Below are 19,717 nucleotides of genomic sequence, written 5' to 3' on the forward strand. Positions count from 1 at the left end.
AGGCAGTGTTGTAGACAAGGTCGGTACAATGAAGAGAACCTTGTATCAAGTGGTACTATTTTAGTAGTGGCACTATGGCCTCTTCCTCAGCTCTCTAGTCACAAGCTAGTTGTAGTAGCTTTCCTAGTCACCTGCACTTTTATCTGCAAATACTATAGGGTGGAGACAGATATGAGTAGGGTCATTCTTTCACTCTTGCCCTTACATCACTGACTATGTCAATCACTGTGCCTCCAATGTAGTGAGCTGCCAGTCACTGCTGAATCGGGAGGAGGCTGCAAGTAGATATGATCAGCAAATCATACAATCATCCAAATCATGGTGTAGGAATTATGTGAATTAAATTCAAAATGTGTTTGTACATAAACTTAAACAAGCTAAGCATAAAAATATTTGCAGTATTTTTTGTCAACACTTAGCACATTAGATTATCAGTATATATAAATCAGCTTCCCACTGGCAATCTGATAAATAAATTTGCAAAAAAAAAAAAAGAGTATTGCTTTATTTAAATTGTCATAACAAGATTGAAATCTATCATTTTGTTGCTTTCAAAGTGACATATCAAACAGGGCTATTAACAAGTTGCCACCACAATTATATCTACTACATTATCATATTGTTCTTTATGATGGTAAAAAATGCATTCATAAATAGCAAAAAATGTATTACAAGTTTCATTAGTGGAAATTTTTAACACATCTATATTCCTTTCTGAGTCATCTTAGGGCTCATTCAGTTATAGAATACATCCACTGCAGGGGGTGTGGGCTAAATATAGCATCTAGAATGCAAAGCAATACAATATGAAAACCTGTCTACAAATATTACAGTATATTTTTGTAGAAGCTCCATAGCCTTTACTGAATATAATAAATCCTATATTTGAATGAGAACTCCACCCAGGACCCACAGCCCCACTAATCATAGCCTACCACTGAAATGTAAAGACCTGGGGGCCTCTATTTTAGGACCACCATCACTATCTGAATACCATTACTTCATAGCTGCTCTCAGGCATCAGCTGATATGGACCATTAGATCCGCAGAGAGCATATACAGTCATGGCCAAAAGTTTTGAGAATGACACAAATATTATTTTTCACAAAGTCTGCTGCCTCAGTTTTTATGATGGCAATTTGCATATACTCCAGAAAATCATGAAGAGTGATCAGATGAATTGCAATTAATTTCAAAGTCCCTGTTTGCCATGACAATGAACTGTATCCCAAAAACAACATTTCCATTGCATTTCAGCCCTGCCATAAAAGGACCAGCTGACATCAGGTCAGTGGTTTTCTCGTTAACACAGGTGAGAGTGTTGACGAGGACAAGGCTGGAGATCACTCTGTCATGCTGATTGAGTTAGAATACCAGATTGGAAGCTTTAAATCATTGTTCTTCCTCTGTTAACCATGGCTAGCTGCAAGGAAACAAATACAGTCATCATTGCTTTGCACAAAAAGGACTTCCCAGGCAAGTATATTTCTGCTAGTAAAATTGCACCTAAATCAACCATTTATTGGATCATCAGGAACTTCAGGGAGAGAGATTAAATAGTTGTGAAGAATGCTTCAGGGCACCCAAGAACGCCCAGCAAGCACCAGGACCGTCTCCTAAAGTTGATTCAGCTGTGGGATCGGGGCACCACCAGTGCAGAGCTTGCTCAGAAATGGCAGCAGGTAGGTGTGAGTACATCTGCATGCACAGTAAGGCCAAGACTTTTGGAGGATGACCGGGTGTAAAGAAGGCCAGCAAAGAAGCCACTTCAAGTTCTTTCCAGGAAAAACATCAGGGATAGACTGATCGTCTTCAAAGGTACAGGGATTGGACTGCTGAGGACTGGGGTAAAGTCATTTTCTCAGATGAATCCCATTTCAGATTGTTTGTGGCATCTGGAAAAACGCTTGTCCGGAGAAGGAAAGGTGAGCGCTACCATCAGTCCTGTGTCATGCCAACAGTAAAGCATCTTGAGATCATTCATGTGTGGGGATGCTTCTCAACCAAGGGAGTGGACTCAGTAACAATTTTGAACACAGTCATGAATAAAAAATGGTACCAAAACATCCTCCAAGATCAACTTGTCCCTACCATCCAAGAACAGTTTGGTGACGAACAAAACCTTTTCCATCATGATGGATCCCTTTCCATGAGGCAAAAAGTGATAACTAAGTAGCTTGGGGATCAAAACATCAAAATTTTGGGTCCATAGCCAAGACACTCCCCAGACCATAATCCCATTGAGAACTTGTGGTCAATCCTCAAGAAGCGGGTGGACAAACAAAAACCCACAAATTCTGACAAACTCCAAGCATTGATTAGGCAAGAATGGGCGGCCATCAGTCAGTGTGTGGTCCAGAAGTTGATTGACAGCATGCCAGGACAAATTACAGAGGTCTTCAAAAACAAGGGTCCACACTGCAAATATTAACTGTTTGCATAAACTTAATGTAATTATCAATAAAAGCCTTTGACACTTATAAAATGCTTGTAATTTTACCTCAGTATACCATAGCAACATCTGACAAAAAAGTTTAAAAACACTGAAGCAGCAAACTTTGGGAAAACCAATACTTGTGTCATTTTCAAAACTTTTGGCTATGACTGTAGTGCCATTAAACCTTTATCGAGAGATAAAGGTACGGGCTCCACGGTGGCTAAGTGGTTAACACTTCTGAATGTTCAAAAATGATACCATTGATCGCATTGTTATCCATCTATTTTTGAGGTGACCCACACTTCAATACTGGACTAGTTAATCTGTATTACTACTGAGATTGCAGAGTGTGGCCAGCTTAACTGAGTCAATATTTAACCTAAGCATCTGTAAGCAAAATTCTGAATTGACCTTTAATAGTCTATTATTAGAAGTGGACAGAACATAAATATACTTTGTTATATAAATCTGAATGTACTATTTTTGAGTTATAGGTTTCCTTTATTATAGAGTTTCTATTATTTGCTATAGAATACACTTTAAACTGCAAATACTGCTATAACAAAACTGCTGTACAATCCCTGATAACTGCTATCTGTGTGTATGAATGGCAGACTATAAGAAAAGAAATTGGTAAAGATTAGTTGTATAGAAATGTATCGCAACTTCTCGAGAGCCATAAACTACATGTCACGGATAGAACAACTGTAACTGTATTTACAATTGTAGAGCACATGGCATCCGTAAGCCGGTACTGACACATCATTTAACATTTTCCAACAACAAGACTGGGTGCAATTTACTTTTTCTTTACATCCTAGTTTTATCTGGCACCTTTTGAATAACATGAGTAAGAATGCAATATATTCCACAAGGAATATTTACTATAGATGTATATTTAACATTGGCAGAAAATATTTATGGTACATACAAAAATCTGAGTTGACTTTAAGATAGTTTAGCCCTTCTATAACATCATGAAGTTGAAGTCACAGCATATATATATATATATATATATATATATATATATATATATATATATATATATATATATTAATTCCATCTGTGTTTTATTTTATTTGAATGGGAGATTGGAATAAGTGTTATATAAGAATGTTTTCATATCTTAGACACAAATTCTGTCAAACATTGGAGATCTGTACGGCCTGTATCTTAAAATTAAAAATGTTAGGCATTTTTTTAACAACTCTGCTAACACTAAAGACTATTTTAAAAACTTTTCTAAAAATTATTTTAGAAATAATTGTTCATTATAATACAGGTTAGCACAAACTGTGTTGATATTTAGCATTTAAATAGATAATATTCTAACTATAAAAGGATTGCAACAAATATAGTATTTTCTTGAACACAACTTTATAAAGGAACAATGTTCACTTTTATTAGGGAAGAAAAGCCAAGGCACATTGAAATAATAGAAATGAATTTTCATGTGAAATCGGCTGCCAATTAAAGCTAATTGCACCTTTTGTCACAATGACTGGAAACTAACAAGGTGAAAACACTTGGTCTAATAGTCAATTCACAGTAAAAGTTGAATAAATCATTGTAACAAGACGTGCACAGTTAAATCCAAAGGTTAATAAACATGACACATGAAATGTCCATCATATCTATTAATTAACTTATTATTTAGGGTGATTCAATTAACTGCAGTGAATTGTTTTTGCTTATGGGCTGGAACATAAAAAGATTAATTTGTCCAAATAGTATTTTATTACACATGAACTGATTTTAAAAGCTGTAGATAATGGTGATCTTATTTAATAATATGCATGCAGCAAAAAAGTTATAATTTATTTTTAACTATAAATTCTACCTTTTAAACGTAAATTTGTGTAATGATCCATAGTCTACTTTTATTGTTATTTGGCTTATTTTATAGGCTTCACAATGTATTGTAGCAAATCCCAAGCCAATTAAGTTATTCCTTTTAAATAATAACACTATGCACTATATGCTGGTGTCCTTTATTGCATGGTTTAATCAAGTAACAGCATATGTAGCAGTATGGTATTATTTTCCTTTAATTATGAAGCAAGATGGAGTCTATCATTGATTTCTATGTGTCTCTTTATGAACAGATAAGTCTGTGATGTTTCATCACATTATTTACTTGTCTTTTATGGCCATGTTTTCCCTAAACCTAGTATAGTGGACAATGTCCTTCAACTCAGCTCAGACAATGGGTATTTACCAACTTAAGGTGATGTTGGTTTTACAACAGACAGAGAGTATTTGCGTATTCTTAAGTATTTGTTGTAATGTTTGTTGTTAAGCAAGATATGGATATAATTGCTCAGTGTGCAAACTTAGCTGTTTTACTCAGAATGATACTGTCATCAACTGTCCATATTGCATCAGCATTCACTATAGTGTAAGGGAAAGGATAATATAAGATGGCATAGTTCAGACCTTCTTTAGACCCCGCTGGTGAGTCAGGAAGGCTGTGCCAGATCTCCTCCATCAAAGTATTCTAGGATGCATAATTCAACTTGAATGTGGGGTCTCCATGCTGAAAATCCGGGGAATTACGTGTGTGTCTAACAACCTGTCGAAGCTAAGTATTTTAATTGTCATATTAATTATTAAATCTTTTTCTTATACATAGTTTGTGAGTGTATCATTCTTTCTTTGTGCTTGTATTTCATGATTGTAATCTTGAAACTTGATACAAGCATACTTGTCAACTTCTGAGATCTTCCCTCCAGGAGAGGAGATTTTGCTGCCGTGGCCACATGAATCACGCCATAAGGTCCCGCCCCCTCAATGAAACTTTTCAGCCTATCATAGCAGGTAACGGGCCATGATGATTCGATTCACTATGAATCGCATCACTAAGCCCCGCTCCAACCCACTTCTCTCCCGGGAGAGAGGTTGCCCTGCTCTCCCATGAGTCCGGGAGAACTCAGAGAAATTCGGAAGTCTCCCGGAATGTCTGGGAGAGTAAGCAGCTATGAGTAACAGGCCATTAGATTTTGTAAGCAAAAAGTACAAGTTATTTGATTCTCTGTAGTTCTGTGTTTGGATCGTGCTGATGCAATTTCATTTACATTATAGAATATAGCATAATGTGTAACAAAGATTTTTTCAATATTAACACTTTGAAATACAATGTACCATGCCTCACAAAATGGCAAGAAAAAAATTAAATTTTGACACTTGAAGCCATGAATCTGACAAACCAAGGTCATGCTAAAAATTCAAAAATGTTGCCCACAATTGTGGCCTTGCCCTCATTACACTTAAAAAAATTACTGCTGAAATCAGAACTGTCCAGTTTAAAAAAATAATGTGACAGTATGATGTAATACCTCTTGGTATTACAAAGTGAATTTTTAATCACCGCACAGCCCCCTGCTGGTAAAAAGTCTGTATCTTCTTACACTTTTAGTGGTGTTATTACTGTGTAGGGCTGCCATTGCTAAAGCTGGGTACACACTACATTGAAGTAAATGATTAACGATATACCAATGACAGAATAAATTAAAAAAATCCCGATCAGCATACCGATTGACGTGTACACACTATACACGATTTTCATCAGATCTCTGCTCTTCGTCTGTCAAAATTATTGGCTGCAAGGTAGTCCATAAAAGGCAAGTGACAGCTCAGGTCTCAATTCATTGAGAGATGTTCAGCGGAGCCCGGCAATTGTATTGGGCAGCCTGTCTTGACACAGCACTGTGTTAAGTGCCGAACTGTAAACAGGCCGTAAATTCTGTGTGACAGCTTTATCTCCGGCAGCTGAAGTTTAACCCCAGGAACGGATGGACGCTGCTCTAATCTTGTCATGTTGCACTAATCTTATCCGTTCCAGCCAGCACACAGAGGGTTAAGACTACATGTGCAGGGTGAGAGAGGGGGGAGCAGCCCGTACCATCCATATCAGTCTCTTCTCTAAAGAAAAACAGCCGCAGACAGTTGACAGAGACCGTGGATCATGACAAGATCAGCAGCAGGCAGACTGAGACCTGTCACTCTGAGATACATTATTGGCCGATAGTCGGGTGAATTCATACACACTGTAGGATTGGAATGTGATTGGTCAGCAAAAATTAAACAGTACGAACAACCAAACGGCACGATGATCGGCACTTTGGGGCGACTTTAGATTATTGTGTAAGTATACACACTACACGATATCTGATCAAACAGTCGGATGTCGGCTGATTTGTCCAATTATTGGACGAAAAACCTGTAGTGTGTACCCAGCTTAAGCTGGCTACCTGATCCCTAGGTTTCACATCCTAGCAACTGTGAACATGGCTTGAATATTACAATAGCACATCCAAGCTCATGTAAAGCAAAGTGTGAAAATAACCCAGGTTTTCTCCAGGATTGCGAGGGCCTATGGAGATAACGACTGCTTTTCTACTATTTACTGACCTGATAAAGTATATGGTGTTTTTAATTGTAATGTTTAGACCAAGAATTCAGCAGAAATTAAAAAATTCACTCTAAACAGAACAATATGTTAATCATGAACAATTTAATTTGCCATTTTAAAATATAAGCTCCACTTCAGTTATCTTCGTTTCAGTGACGATTTTTTTTTTATGTTACACTTTTTGTAATACAAACTGCAGTTAGTTTTCATAATGAATCCTTTGCTTGCAGTAGAAAATAACAAGAAATGATGGCTTAACATGCAATTGCTCTTTTATGTTTAACGGAGCCTAATTTTCCAAAATAAAGGAGCTATAAGCTGCCACTCTTTAGCAAATTTCCAGTTGAGAGGATAGATTTAATACTCCGAAATACAAAAAGAAAATGCTTTGTGATACAGTGCCATGGTGTTAGGAATTAACTAGACTGAGATGACAGTTGTTTCTCTGCTTATAACCAGACCTAATCTTTTTTTTCTGTTATATGTTATCAACGGTTTTAATGCCTTAACTGCTTTTCTCATGTAGTCGGCACACTTACATCCGCTTAGCCTTGGCAGGCAATGGGCTAAGTAGATGAATTTTAACTTTAATCATTATGGCTGCATTGCGTGTCTCCCATACTCACGTTAGGTTCCAGGGAGGGCCTTGGGTCTTGTACTGGGTGGGGTCATGCCTCTCTCTGCGTAAGAGTCAACCTCATTGCCTCTCTGAAGATAATGGTAGCCGCAGACCACTTCCTGACTAGAACACTTCAAAATAACTATAATGACATGTAAGCCAAAAAGTGTGCTACGGCCTTTCCACAAATCTTGACACAGTGAATGGGCACCCAGAGGAGGTACGATGAGCAAAGAGCTATTTTGTAAAACATTTCATTAAAGGGTAGAATTATCCTTTAGAGTAAATAAAACAGTGATGACTAAAGATGCAAGATGTCTATATTATAAGTATCAGTGTACGAGTAACAATAAGAAAGGTTTAAGAAATATATACGAGGACACAGTGATGAATAATTGGTATTAATAAACTTGACAAGATGGTGCAGCTTCAGATGCAATATCAAAAACAAAACAAAAGAAATCAGAATAGATCAATGACATAAGATTACTGGGTTAGCGTGTTCTAATAGTGATATTTATTCCATTGACAGAGTTGGAGTTACCCTCCTCCCCTATATTCACTCAGTGGCAGCATTTACATGATCTCACCCAGGAAGCGCAGATTACCCACCACATTGTCATTTACCCTCTAGAGCATCCATTTTATTCAGTATAGTACCACTAATTCCCCGTCTCAGGTTTTTCACCCTTTCATGACCAGACTAAATTTCACTTTTAAGGATGCATCAGTTATAAAGGGAGTAACATAGTCCACACAAACAAGACATATATTGTTTTTTTCCTATGAAATAGATAGGATTTCCTTTTGGTATTAAATTGTAACAAATATATTTCTTTAAAGCTTTAATTAGGGAAAGCAGACAAAAATAGGGAAAAATAACAGATATCCATAGTTGTTTCTCTAACTATTTTAATACAGGAATGCATATTTCCTTTGTTCCAAAGGTCACATTGGGAAATAGAACTCATCTGAAGGGGACACAAACAAATAATTTGTCTGAAAATACATATAATTGCTAAAGGAAGAGAAAGTACCGTTTTACAGATATGCCATACCTCTGTTACGCCATACCTCTGTTACGCCATACCTCTGTTACGCCATACCTCTGTTACGCCATACCTCTGTTACGCCATACCTCTGTTACGCCATACCTCTGTTACACCATACCTCTCAACATTTCTAAAAAGCCCCCATGGGTACAGAAGTGTGGGCATGGCTGCATAGTAGCAGTGGACCACCATGGTACACCTATGTAGTGGGTTTGGTTGCATCAAATAGGCAGCTATCCATGTCCCTCCTCTTCAACACATGTAGCCCCCTCACCACAGTAGTAACACACGCATCTCACTCTCCACCCTGCAACACATGCTCACCCTTACTATTATAGTAACGCATTCCCCTCCAGCTACTCTGTAGTATAGGAACAGTTTGGTAGTTAATCAGAATGAAGCTCATTCATTCTAATTCGCTATCAGACTAACCTCACTGGAGTAGTGGGAAGAGTTCCACGTTCCCAGCCACAATGAGACCCAGTACAATGCAGGACAGATACAGGGGATCAACATATACCTGGTCCCTCTCACCCCTAATATTGGCAATACCTCTTGGAGGATGAGCCGGTATTGTGTCCATTCCACAGCAACACCAATTTGGAAGCATTACTTCCTTACTGGGGAACACAATCTAGTGATTCCTGGTCAAAGAATTGGAATCAGAGGCCGCCTGTCAGCTTTGTCCCAGTGAGAGCATGCTGCATATCTGCACTTGCTGTAGCCCAGTTAGAATAAAGAGCCGGTTAGCAGGACGTAGATAAATGGCTAAATGTTGGTCACCAAGTAGTTTGTTTCCCTTGTGTTTAGGATAGTTGAGTTACATAACTTGATGAACCATGAGTTGCTCAAATGTTCCAATTAGGTTTAAGTAACTACATGGTAAATTCATACAAAGTTTCTGAAAGTCATCCTAAAACAACCACTGGTAGATAGTTAGAAAAGTCTGTAAGCAAAAATCTGGATGTTTCACAAAAAAATTACATTTAAAGAGAAGCTGTCAAATAAATCATTTTAGCTAAAATACTGAACTATACAGTAAATAAATCTTTACTGCAGGCTGTCCTTGCCTAATGCTTTATCAGGTTTTCTCAGGGGGCAGTGGTTGGGTACAGAGGTGTCCACTTCATATAAATGATGAATGCTTGTGCGCGGAAAATGCTCCGTATCTGTCACAGAACAACTGATATGCTCTATGAAATCTGTGAAGTATACCTGGTGGCCTCATTGTCTTTACATTTGTGACAATACTGCCTGCCTACCCTAGAACGCCCAAGCTAACAAGTTGCACCAACATGTTATCCTATTTGCAGATGATGTGCATATATTTGATCTGAATGCTGTTATTTGACACATTTTACAAAAGACAATGGCCTTCTATTTGCATGGTACAATCCAGATGAATGCTGCAATAAACATTTTTATCCAGAAACCTTTATAACATTTTTCAAGAATATGAGAACTATCTTTATATACCAAGCAAAGAAAGAAACACAATTATGGAGTGAAAACAAACTATAACTCACTTGCTTTGCCTTTCCATACTCTCCAACCTGAGACTTTCCCAACGGGAATTGAGGAGATTCATCTGTTCCTGGATTTCATTCTCTTCATCATCTGAAAGTTTCCCGACTGCTAATAGTTGACTTCCAGCTTGCAAAACTTCTCCAACATTTCCCTGATGAGATGTTAATTCCATCATAAAGCCCTGAAAACGAAGAAAACTTTTACAGCAGTAGTGGAGAATAGTTAAATTTTATATCGGAATAATTATGTGCCAGGAAATAAAGCTGATTTCCAACCTAATGTAGGTGCTAAAAGTATAAAGTAGGAGATAAGAGAATGCTGAATCTGTTGTACATTTACAATAGTTTCAGAAACATTCTTTTCTTAAGAGCAGTTAAAAAGAAAATTGTAATTCTCTCTCTTACAGCATGCTGGAAGCATGTCCCAGCTTAGTAAATTAAGGTACTATTATCATAAAACATTGATAGAATTTTTTTTATTATTATTTTTTACTAAGTGGGATATGGGATTTATACTTTTGCTACATTATTCACCAATTAACTATATTTCTATGTCTGTGTCATTGCTGCAGATGGAACACATAGTCTTGCTTGCTTTCATGATTGGAGTTTGTTAGGATAAGATTACCTTTAGCCATGTTTTGTCATATCTTGAATATCTTTCACACTTCTCCCAGTTCTTGACTGTAGCCTGGATTCCAATAGTTTATCAGTGACAGACTAGTATCATATTGGTAAAAGCCAATTCTTTAAGGTATATATGTCAGTGAAGCTCAGGAAAGCAGAAGGTTGACACATACTTCAATTAATATGAAGTTTTCTTTTAAATATATTGATTTAGTAAATTTCTAAGCATTTGTATTAAATAAAATTCTATTACAGTACTTCTGCTAGCGTGTATACTGTGCTCCATATATTACATAATAAAGGCTGTCTGAAAGTGCAGTGGGGTTAGTTTTTCTGTTTGAAAAATAGTTTACATACCATAGATTCATTATATACTTAATACATTACATAATGTGGAAATCTTTTTAACATATACCTACTTTTGAAAACCTTTATTAAAGCATTGTTTTGAAGAAATTCCCCACACTGCTAACTTACCTCATGAGTATGAAACTGTTCTTTTACTTCTTCAACATTGTCAGAAATTGCCCCTTGACATTGTAAAATATCCTCAGTTGAAAGAAGCCAAGACAGAACTTTCTCCAATGAAGACTGATAACTTTCTAGATCTGGTCTTGACTCAGTCACTGATTTGCGAAATGATCTATCATCCAATCCTTCGATTGGCTGTAGAAAAGATAATGAAGAAAAATTAATCACTACAGTTTTCCAATTTTTAAAATGAGATAGCATATTTATAATATTTACTTATTAACTATAACTTTGTACTATAAACACTATAAAATACTTTTTTCAACCAAGATAATAAATGTTTGCCTCTGTGCAAAATGAGAGCAGTTTAATAATAAACAGGTTTGCTGGACTTTCTAAACTATTCAGCTTTGCCAAATAAAGAAAATAAGAGAAGATGTTTTTGGTCTGTGCTACATTATCTTTTTTCCAGATGGATTTATGTGGATGTGATTGCTGTAATGGATTTGAATTAAGAACCTGAAAGACAGGCAAAATGATCTGTTGTGTTTGATAAACACAGATTTGTTTAAAGCCATGCTTTATTTGAAGTTATTTCAAAAGCTGTAATAACTGATAAATGTGAGATTCAGCATCAGAGCTTGCAAGAGAAGAGTATAAAGGGTGTAGCATTGAATGCTGCCATGAAGTGAACAGTTTATTAAAGAAGTATGAATACAAGTGCATTCTTTCCTTAAGCCAGTGGTGCTCAATCTTTTTAGCTGTTGTCCCAAATGCCAGTGTTCCATTGTTCTGGGACCCCAAAAGATGTGGTTCCTATCCTAACAGTTTGCACTGCATATCTATCAAACAGGGGACACCACAGATTCTTGGAACCCACCCACAGTTGCACATGTTAATGTTTGTTTGTAAAATAGGGAATACATGCACACAACTGTTGTAAGGAATGGCTATAAAACAGTAACACATGTAGTTTCCATTATCATCTATTAACATTTTGCAATGTACAAATAAGTGCAGTAGGTTTTGCACAGGGGTCCAATATTTCAAGGTTCATGTGTGCTCTGTTACCTTGAATATCTGTAAGGAATATTGCACACGGATGTTATGGTTTGTATATATGTTCTGGTGAACAAAACTCAGCTTTGGCATGACATCCATGTCCATTGAAATTTAGAAGTTGTGATGCAAGAAATTATTAACTTGAACCAATCTAGATCTTACAGGTTTGCTTTTTTCCGCTTTACTTTTTGTAGTAAAAGTGTATATTATTAGAGTAACCTCTCTCTCGAGGTTCTAGAACATTGTCTTGTTCCCACTACCACCTGATAAATACTTATTGATCTGTTCAGTGTAGTAAGTCACTCTTAGTCAGTAGAAATATCTAATTACATCATGTATAAGGAATATTATAAAATAAAAGAAGAGGAACAAACTGGGAGCTGTTTTTTTTTTATCACCCCTTACCACCCCCCCGTACCACTGAAAGTACAATATTACAATGCATCTTAAATATGTTTAGTTTTCCCACATCTAAGAAGAATGGGGCATAACATAGTATTATTGAAAGTAAAATCTCATCAAGTTGTCCACCAGGGGCAGGCTGGGCTGGGGGCCAGGGACTTTGAATGGATAAGATTTTGGTTAACTGATAGAAAATAGAGTTGTAGTAAATGGAGTGCATTCACAGGAGGGAAAGGTTACCAGTGGAAAGGTTACTAGTGGAAAGGTTACTAGTGGAATACCCTAGTGATCTGCAATTGGACCAGTGGTATTAAAGGGATAGTATGCCATTTTTGCAGATGACACTAAGATATGCAACAGGATAGACACACCAGGAGGGGTAAAACAAATGATTGATGATCTAAATAGACTAGAGGAATGGTCAAGAAAGTGGCAATTACAGTTTAATGCCATCAAATGCAACATCATGCACTTGGGTATCAAAAGCCCAAAGGCTAAAAATAGGATATTGCAGTCCCTATTCCGGGTTACTTTAAGGCAGGTAAGTAATGTAACAAAGCAATGACAAAGGAATGCCTGATGCTTGGTTACATAGGGAGAGGAATCATTAGCAGAAAAAATAACTAATAATGCCACTGTATAGGTCATTGGTACTGCCTCATCTAGAATACTATGTTCAGTTCTATGAGCCATATCTCCAGAAGGATATAAATACATTAGAGTCTATACAAAGAAGGACAACTAAAATATTACATGGTCTACAGCAGAAAACTTACCCAGATGGACTAAAATATTTTAATATGTATAGTTAGGAGCAGAGAAGGGAACGGGATGAAAGAGGGCATGATAGAAGCTTACAAATACATAAAGGGTTTTTAACAAGTTACAGGAGGGAAATATTCTAAACATTCTTCGAATGAAGAGAAATATTAGAACAGGAGGACTAACACTGAAACTGGAGGGAAGTAGGTTCAGAGGAAATTTGAAGAAAAACTACTTCACAGAAAGGGTAGTGGATAAGTGGAATAGCCTCCCATCAAAGTTGGTAGGGGCTAATACAGTAGAGCACTTTAAACATGCTTGGGAAGGACAAGAATACTCTTAAAAGAAAATAAGGATTAAATAGGGTTGGAGGTTACCATAGGTTTATAGGTTAAAAAATAAGCAGACTAGATGGGACAAGTAATTCTTATCTGCCATCAAATTCTATGTTTCTATGATACTTAGATGTGTCCACCAAAGGATTTTTTTTAATGGAAATAATTTATTCATCCATCAAACAATCATTTACCCATCATCCTCCATTATTCAGGAATAACCCCTTATTCTCCATTATTAAGCCTCCTTCATTATTCACTTCATCATTAGCATTCTCCATTAACCTAATTTCCTGTCCACTATTCTTCATGAACCCCTCCTATGATTACCATTAACCCCTCATCATTATAGTGCCCCCCCCCACCCCATCACTCACCCTGGCTGTCATGCTGCTCTAGAGAGGAACTGATTATGCAGTCTGTGCCAAGTGTGTAACTGGCAGATCCGGCACGCCCTGTGCGCATGTCTATGCTAAGTACATTACATCCAATGTATAGGACATAGGATGTAGGACAGGTACAGTATGTTAGCAGATAATTGAGTGGTGAAATGAAACTAAACTAGTTATTATGCCAGCTTAGCAGTTAAAAATTGAAGTGTTCACAGTACATAAATCCACGTTTTGGTTTTAAATGATTATTTTTGTAAAGACAAGCACTTTCTAATTAAGAACCCTAGGTCTCTTTCTAATGTAAAGACCTTGGTTATGCTTTGCTTGACTTTTAATTAAGCCACATATCAGCTATCAAAACCTAATTCCCATTACAGAAGTTACGCTTCCCAGGACAAAGCTAAGAGTTTCTAAAAGAAATCAGACACACTTCATAGAACATTTATAATTGTTGTGGCAGGAGGTAGGAACATTCTATATTTTGTCATGTTGTTCTGTGTATCTGCAAAATCAGCCCCTTCTTTACAACATGATGAGAGCCATATAATAATTTAATAATTTGGTTAAGGAGGTGGGGAAACACAATTGAAATTGCTACAGCTCAGTCACATAGAAATTAACACCAGGAGGGCTCTGCAGCAATATATGAATTGCATTTGTTTAATCGCAGCGATAGTTTTTCACATTAAACAGAGTGCATTGCATTAATAATCTCCTGTAGTATGCATTAACTAATGGGAGTAAAACATTTAGGAGTATATTTACTATGCAGTGGTTCCGTAGAACCTCCGACTCCCAGTGCTTTGAAGTCATTTTTTAAATCGACACTTCTATTAAAGACAAAGTCCATCAGGTTTTGTCTTTAATATAATTGCAGTTTGAAGACAATTACTTCAAAGTACCGGGAATGGGCAGTTCTAGGTTTTCGAGAAATATGCAATCATTTCTATAAAAATGCACAGGAATGTATGTGGTGCATAGCAGAGAAGTACATTTTACATTGAATGATGGTACAGTGATGTGCTTCAGACAGTACGTATAATACCTGTAAAAATGACATTATGCATAAAGAAATATTTGACAAGGCTGACGGGTGTGGAGATTGCACATTCATGGAGGGTTTCCTGATTTTACATGACTACACAGGGCTGTTAAGTTTCACAACATGACCAGACCATATGCTACCTCGCATTTTGTCATTTAATTTCAGTACTTTGCCCTATGCAATTACAAATGTTAAGTATCTAAAACCATTCATTAAAATAGTTAAAATAAAGGCTGCCAGCTGCAACAGTGTCATTACCTATATGTAAGGTGAAGGAGAGTGAATCAAGCAATATAATAGGAAGAATGCTCTTGTAAACATGCCCAATACACTAAGCTATGCTTAGTGGTATGTGTTTCATGTGTCCAACACTTATTCATTGGAGACCCACTTTAAAAACCATGATGATGACAGACCAGTGTTTGCATGCACATATGTTTGTGTGGACCAATAAAAGTAGGATAGGCAAATAGTGCACATACAGTACATAGATGTTCTGTACCATATAAGTCATTGCTTTTAGTAAATATCCCTTATATCCCTTATATGCATACATAGTACCATTGAAAGCATAAGCATACATTTTTGTAATGATCTGCCTTTTGTTACAAAGAATACTTGTGGTGCACTCATGTAGATGTTTGCTAGGCTCATCCTATGTCTCCTTACCCAATCTAAATGTCAATAAGTTATGTTATCAGTGAAGGGGAAAGTACATTATATTGGATTTTTTCATTGGGTGGCAAAGCATGTTGCAATTAAAAAGTGCAATATGTGTTAATCTTGGTTGTGGCAGGGCTGAAATTAAAAAAAACAAGTTATACTGGATATAACTCAAGGTGAACCTGGATTAAGATGTAGTTAAAAATATAATATATATACAGCTTAATACACACAGTCATTTTATTTGACTGATGTTGGGTTGTTTAGTGTAAGTTATGCTCAAACAATCAACTCCTGAAAATAGGGTATTTTTGCTTATAGCTCAAGATGCATTCACTTCTACTTCAGGTGCAAATTCACCAGGTTTACATCAGGTTTACATCAGCTTACACCCACATAGACATTGATAGTGAAAAACATATAAATGAAAGTAGCAAAAAAAATATTTTTAAAATATGCATAACCAAGGAAGAAATCACCTATCAACTTCAGAGATGAATTTGCAATCAGCCAATCAGAACTACCTGCTCTCTAGTTGGTGCAAAAGATGTGGCTCCTGACAGCGGATCTACGTCTCCACGCTGGTCTGCGTCAGCTGCATTTGCATGAGCACGCCCTTACTGTAATCAGCTTATGTTACACTGTCACTCCCCTCACCTGGCTTCACACGCAAGCAGATGCAAGTGTTTTGTGGGTGTAAATCCAACTCAGCATCAGGGCCTTAATGCATAGTCTTAAAGCCTAATGAACACTCATTAAAGTTGATGATCCTAAAACAAATACTGCAAGAAAATGGACCAGTACACATATTTTCTAAGCAAGTGTTCACTTTGCTTTACAGCATTTTCAGGACTGCTTTGCAGCATTCAGAAGTGTTAATGCTTGGTGCAATATAACAGAGTTCATTCTATAAGTACATAGTACACTATGCAGCAATTATACTTTGAGAAAACAGTTAATGCTTTGATAAAAGCCAGGACAAAGTTCAAGGTTTTTTTCTACAATTTTAACTAGCGTTGTTTTCCAAAGCCTTATCAGATTTAAAAAAAAAATCTATTTATCACACATTATTTATTGTTAGGACCTATAGTCTAAGCACATTTGGTTGTGGAGACACCCTTTATAGTGGAGGCCCAATGCCAAACTCCATTATAGATATGTCTCTTTGGCTGAGCATCATGAGATATGAAGGTCAAGGTCTAATAATTATTGAGCTTTACATAATTTGAAGTTCTGCCACACAATCTTATTTATCTGGGACTCTTGGAGGTGGCACATGCTGTATCCAGATGTGTTATTTATGGACTTTAGTCCAGCTACTCCAATCCTCGAAAAGGGAAACTGGGACTCCCAGAAACATCTATTCAGACAATGCAGTCAATATGATAAGCAGTCAGCATACCAGTGCCTCAAATTGCATCCTTGCTGCCCTTCAGGGACCCAACCAAGACATTTTGCATTACAGAATTGCCCACTCAGTCATACAGAAACCACAATAAACTAACCAAACACAGTTACAGAAGACTAATCAGAGAGCTACATTGAGGGAAATCAAGTGGAATATAGATGATGCACAGAATGATATCCATTTAAATCCATCAGTCCGTGCTGAGGCACCTGTGTCTTTTGAGACACATTGCCTGAGAAATGTGTACAATCGATTCATCTGTCAAAAATGTAATAAAGTACTGAGCCAGGAGTGCAAATGGCTAGGCACATGTAATTTTAAGATATAGGTTCAGTTACCTAAAGAACTAGAATCTTCAGTAAAGCTTATTTATAAAAGTGCAAAAATACAGTGCAAATTCTGTTTTATCATATTGCACAAATGCCGCCATTTTTACAGCAGTGCTCGGACCAAAATGGTGACATCTGTGGGGTTGCAATATTTTGAACTCTCTGTAATATTTGTCCTTTCGTCCTAATGGTGCCTGTGCACATCTGACATACTTAAATATAAAGCATAACTTTCAGGCAGAGAAGCCCACCCCATTTCAGTGCTAAAAGAAAGTTACAAGAACTGTGCCAATTATCTATTCGCATATTTTTGGAAAAATAAAAGAGGATTTCCATTCCTGCCTCTCAGACCTAATTTCATACTACCTATCATAGACCCAGTGTTACCATCATGTGGTGGCTCTTAGAAACTGTGGTTTGCAGATAGTTATCCATAGTGGTATTCTGAATAGAAAATGTTCCTGCAAAAGTCCTTGTAGGCAATAGATCAAGTTGTAGCCTGATAGTTCAAGGTTGTGCTTGTTTCTCTGCCATGTCACACTTGGCTCATTTTGCCTTCCCCATGCCTTCTTTCATGGTCTGTCTAAGACTTCTAGGAGAATAAATAATCTTGATGCCAGTTGTGCCTCTGTTGTGGCTCCTGGACACATAAATGGTTGGACTCCTTCAGTTGTAAATGCGTTCTGCGTCACCAGATGAGCAGGCATGAATTTAACATTCAGCTTTAAAAGCAGAGAGCCCACTTTAAAACATTTTGTGACACTATTTGCGAGCAGTCTTTAAAAGTTGGCTCTCTTTGGACCTCCTATTTAATCGTATCTTAATATTTAAATTCTTGAGATGAATCTAATCAGTTAAGTTCAGCATCAGTATCTTGCCTCAGGAGGCCCATTCTGTAGGCTTGTCTGTGAGTATGAGCAGATATTTGGCAAGAAATCCAAATTGGTGTGGTATCTAAGCTTGGAAGAGATCTAGAAATTTGAGGTATTGCACCAATTTATTAATGCCATTCATTTTATCATTGTCTCTATATGACCTGTTTTCTATTTAGAATTTTTCTTATTTTGTAATACTTTATCTCCCTTGGCATGGACTGGCACATCCTCTGCCCCACCAACTTGCCTACTTGCCAGTGTAAGCCAACACATCACATATCTAGTTCAAATTTGCAGTAATAATGGATATATATTGTCTGGCTACATTTTTAGCCATCTCTAAAATCAATATTTACTGCTCTTGGAGGTGGAACAGAAAGTGGTTTTAGAAGTGTATGCTCTCCACATTCAAAATCACTCAAGCTGTTGTATGGCCAGCATGGTGGTGCTTTCTCCTCCCTTAAAGTACAGAGCTTCCAGTGATGACATATCTTGTAGCATTAGCATGTATCATCTATTCCAATAGATTGGAAGGTAAGGTAAGTCATTACGCAATGAATCATTGTTATTGCATATTGATCTCTACCCATCTCTTTTTTAAAGCTTACCTTATCCCTGATAATACTATTCACACAAATACACGCTCACAACTGTCCCAATCTCTACTTTAAGCCACACTCGCTCCACTTGTTTCAGCTGTGCCCTCTACCACTCACAAAGTAAGCTCTCTAATGAGCAGGGTCCTCCCTCCCCATTCTTTTCATGTCTGTATTTTTTGTCAGCCCTTGTTTTATGTATGTTCCTGTTTTTTGTATGTTTTGTTCTACCTACTGTACGGCGCTGCAGAACACTGTGCCGCCTTACAAATATACAATAATAATAATAATACTCTCGTGTGTATTAATTGAAATTTTGAAGCCAAACATTTTAAAAATAAATCTGTTAAAATTTAGAAACCTCAAGTATATTGGATATTAGGGGGCCTGAACCTGAGTTAGGAGCAAAGCAAAAAAAAGTAAATTTGCTCCTGGACAAACCATGCTGCAATGCAGGGGGTGCAAATTAAATAATTTATTATTTGTGTACAGGGAAAATACTGGCTGCTTTTGCATATGGCATAGAAATACTGCCCGGCTTTTATTTTTACACTGAAATTTGGAGTTGATATATATATATATATATATATATATATATATATATATATATATATATATATATATATAATGTAAATATTCTACATCTGTCCATATTTTAAATTTGCCTCCCTGCAGTGCAACATGGTTTTTCCACGGTACAAATTT

At 36.8% G+C, this 19,717-nt stretch overlaps 1 protein-coding gene across 8 annotated transcripts in view; it reads right to left on the reverse strand.

The window, feature by feature from the left end:
* DMD (dystrophin) overlaps window positions 1–19,717 on the reverse strand; it is a 1,967,742-nt gene that overhangs the window by 1,288,504 nt on the left and 659,521 nt on the right. For all 8 annotated transcript variants that reach the window (XM_075200299.1, XM_075200300.1, XM_075200296.1 and 5 more), the window contains 2 exons: window positions 11,150–11,338; window positions 10,046–10,227 (listed from right to left, as the gene is read on the reverse strand). In XM_075200299.1, coding sequence (XP_075056400.1) covers window positions 10,046–10,227; window positions 11,150–11,338 — 371 coding nt within the window. The remainder of the gene's footprint in view (window positions 1–10,045; window positions 10,228–11,149; window positions 11,339–19,717) is intronic.

The sequence above is a fragment of the Mixophyes fleayi genome, chromosome 2 (assembly GCF_038048845.1).
Source record: "Mixophyes fleayi isolate aMixFle1 chromosome 2, aMixFle1.hap1, whole genome shotgun sequence".
NCBI lineage: Eukaryota > Metazoa > Chordata > Amphibia > Anura > Limnodynastidae > Mixophyes > Mixophyes fleayi.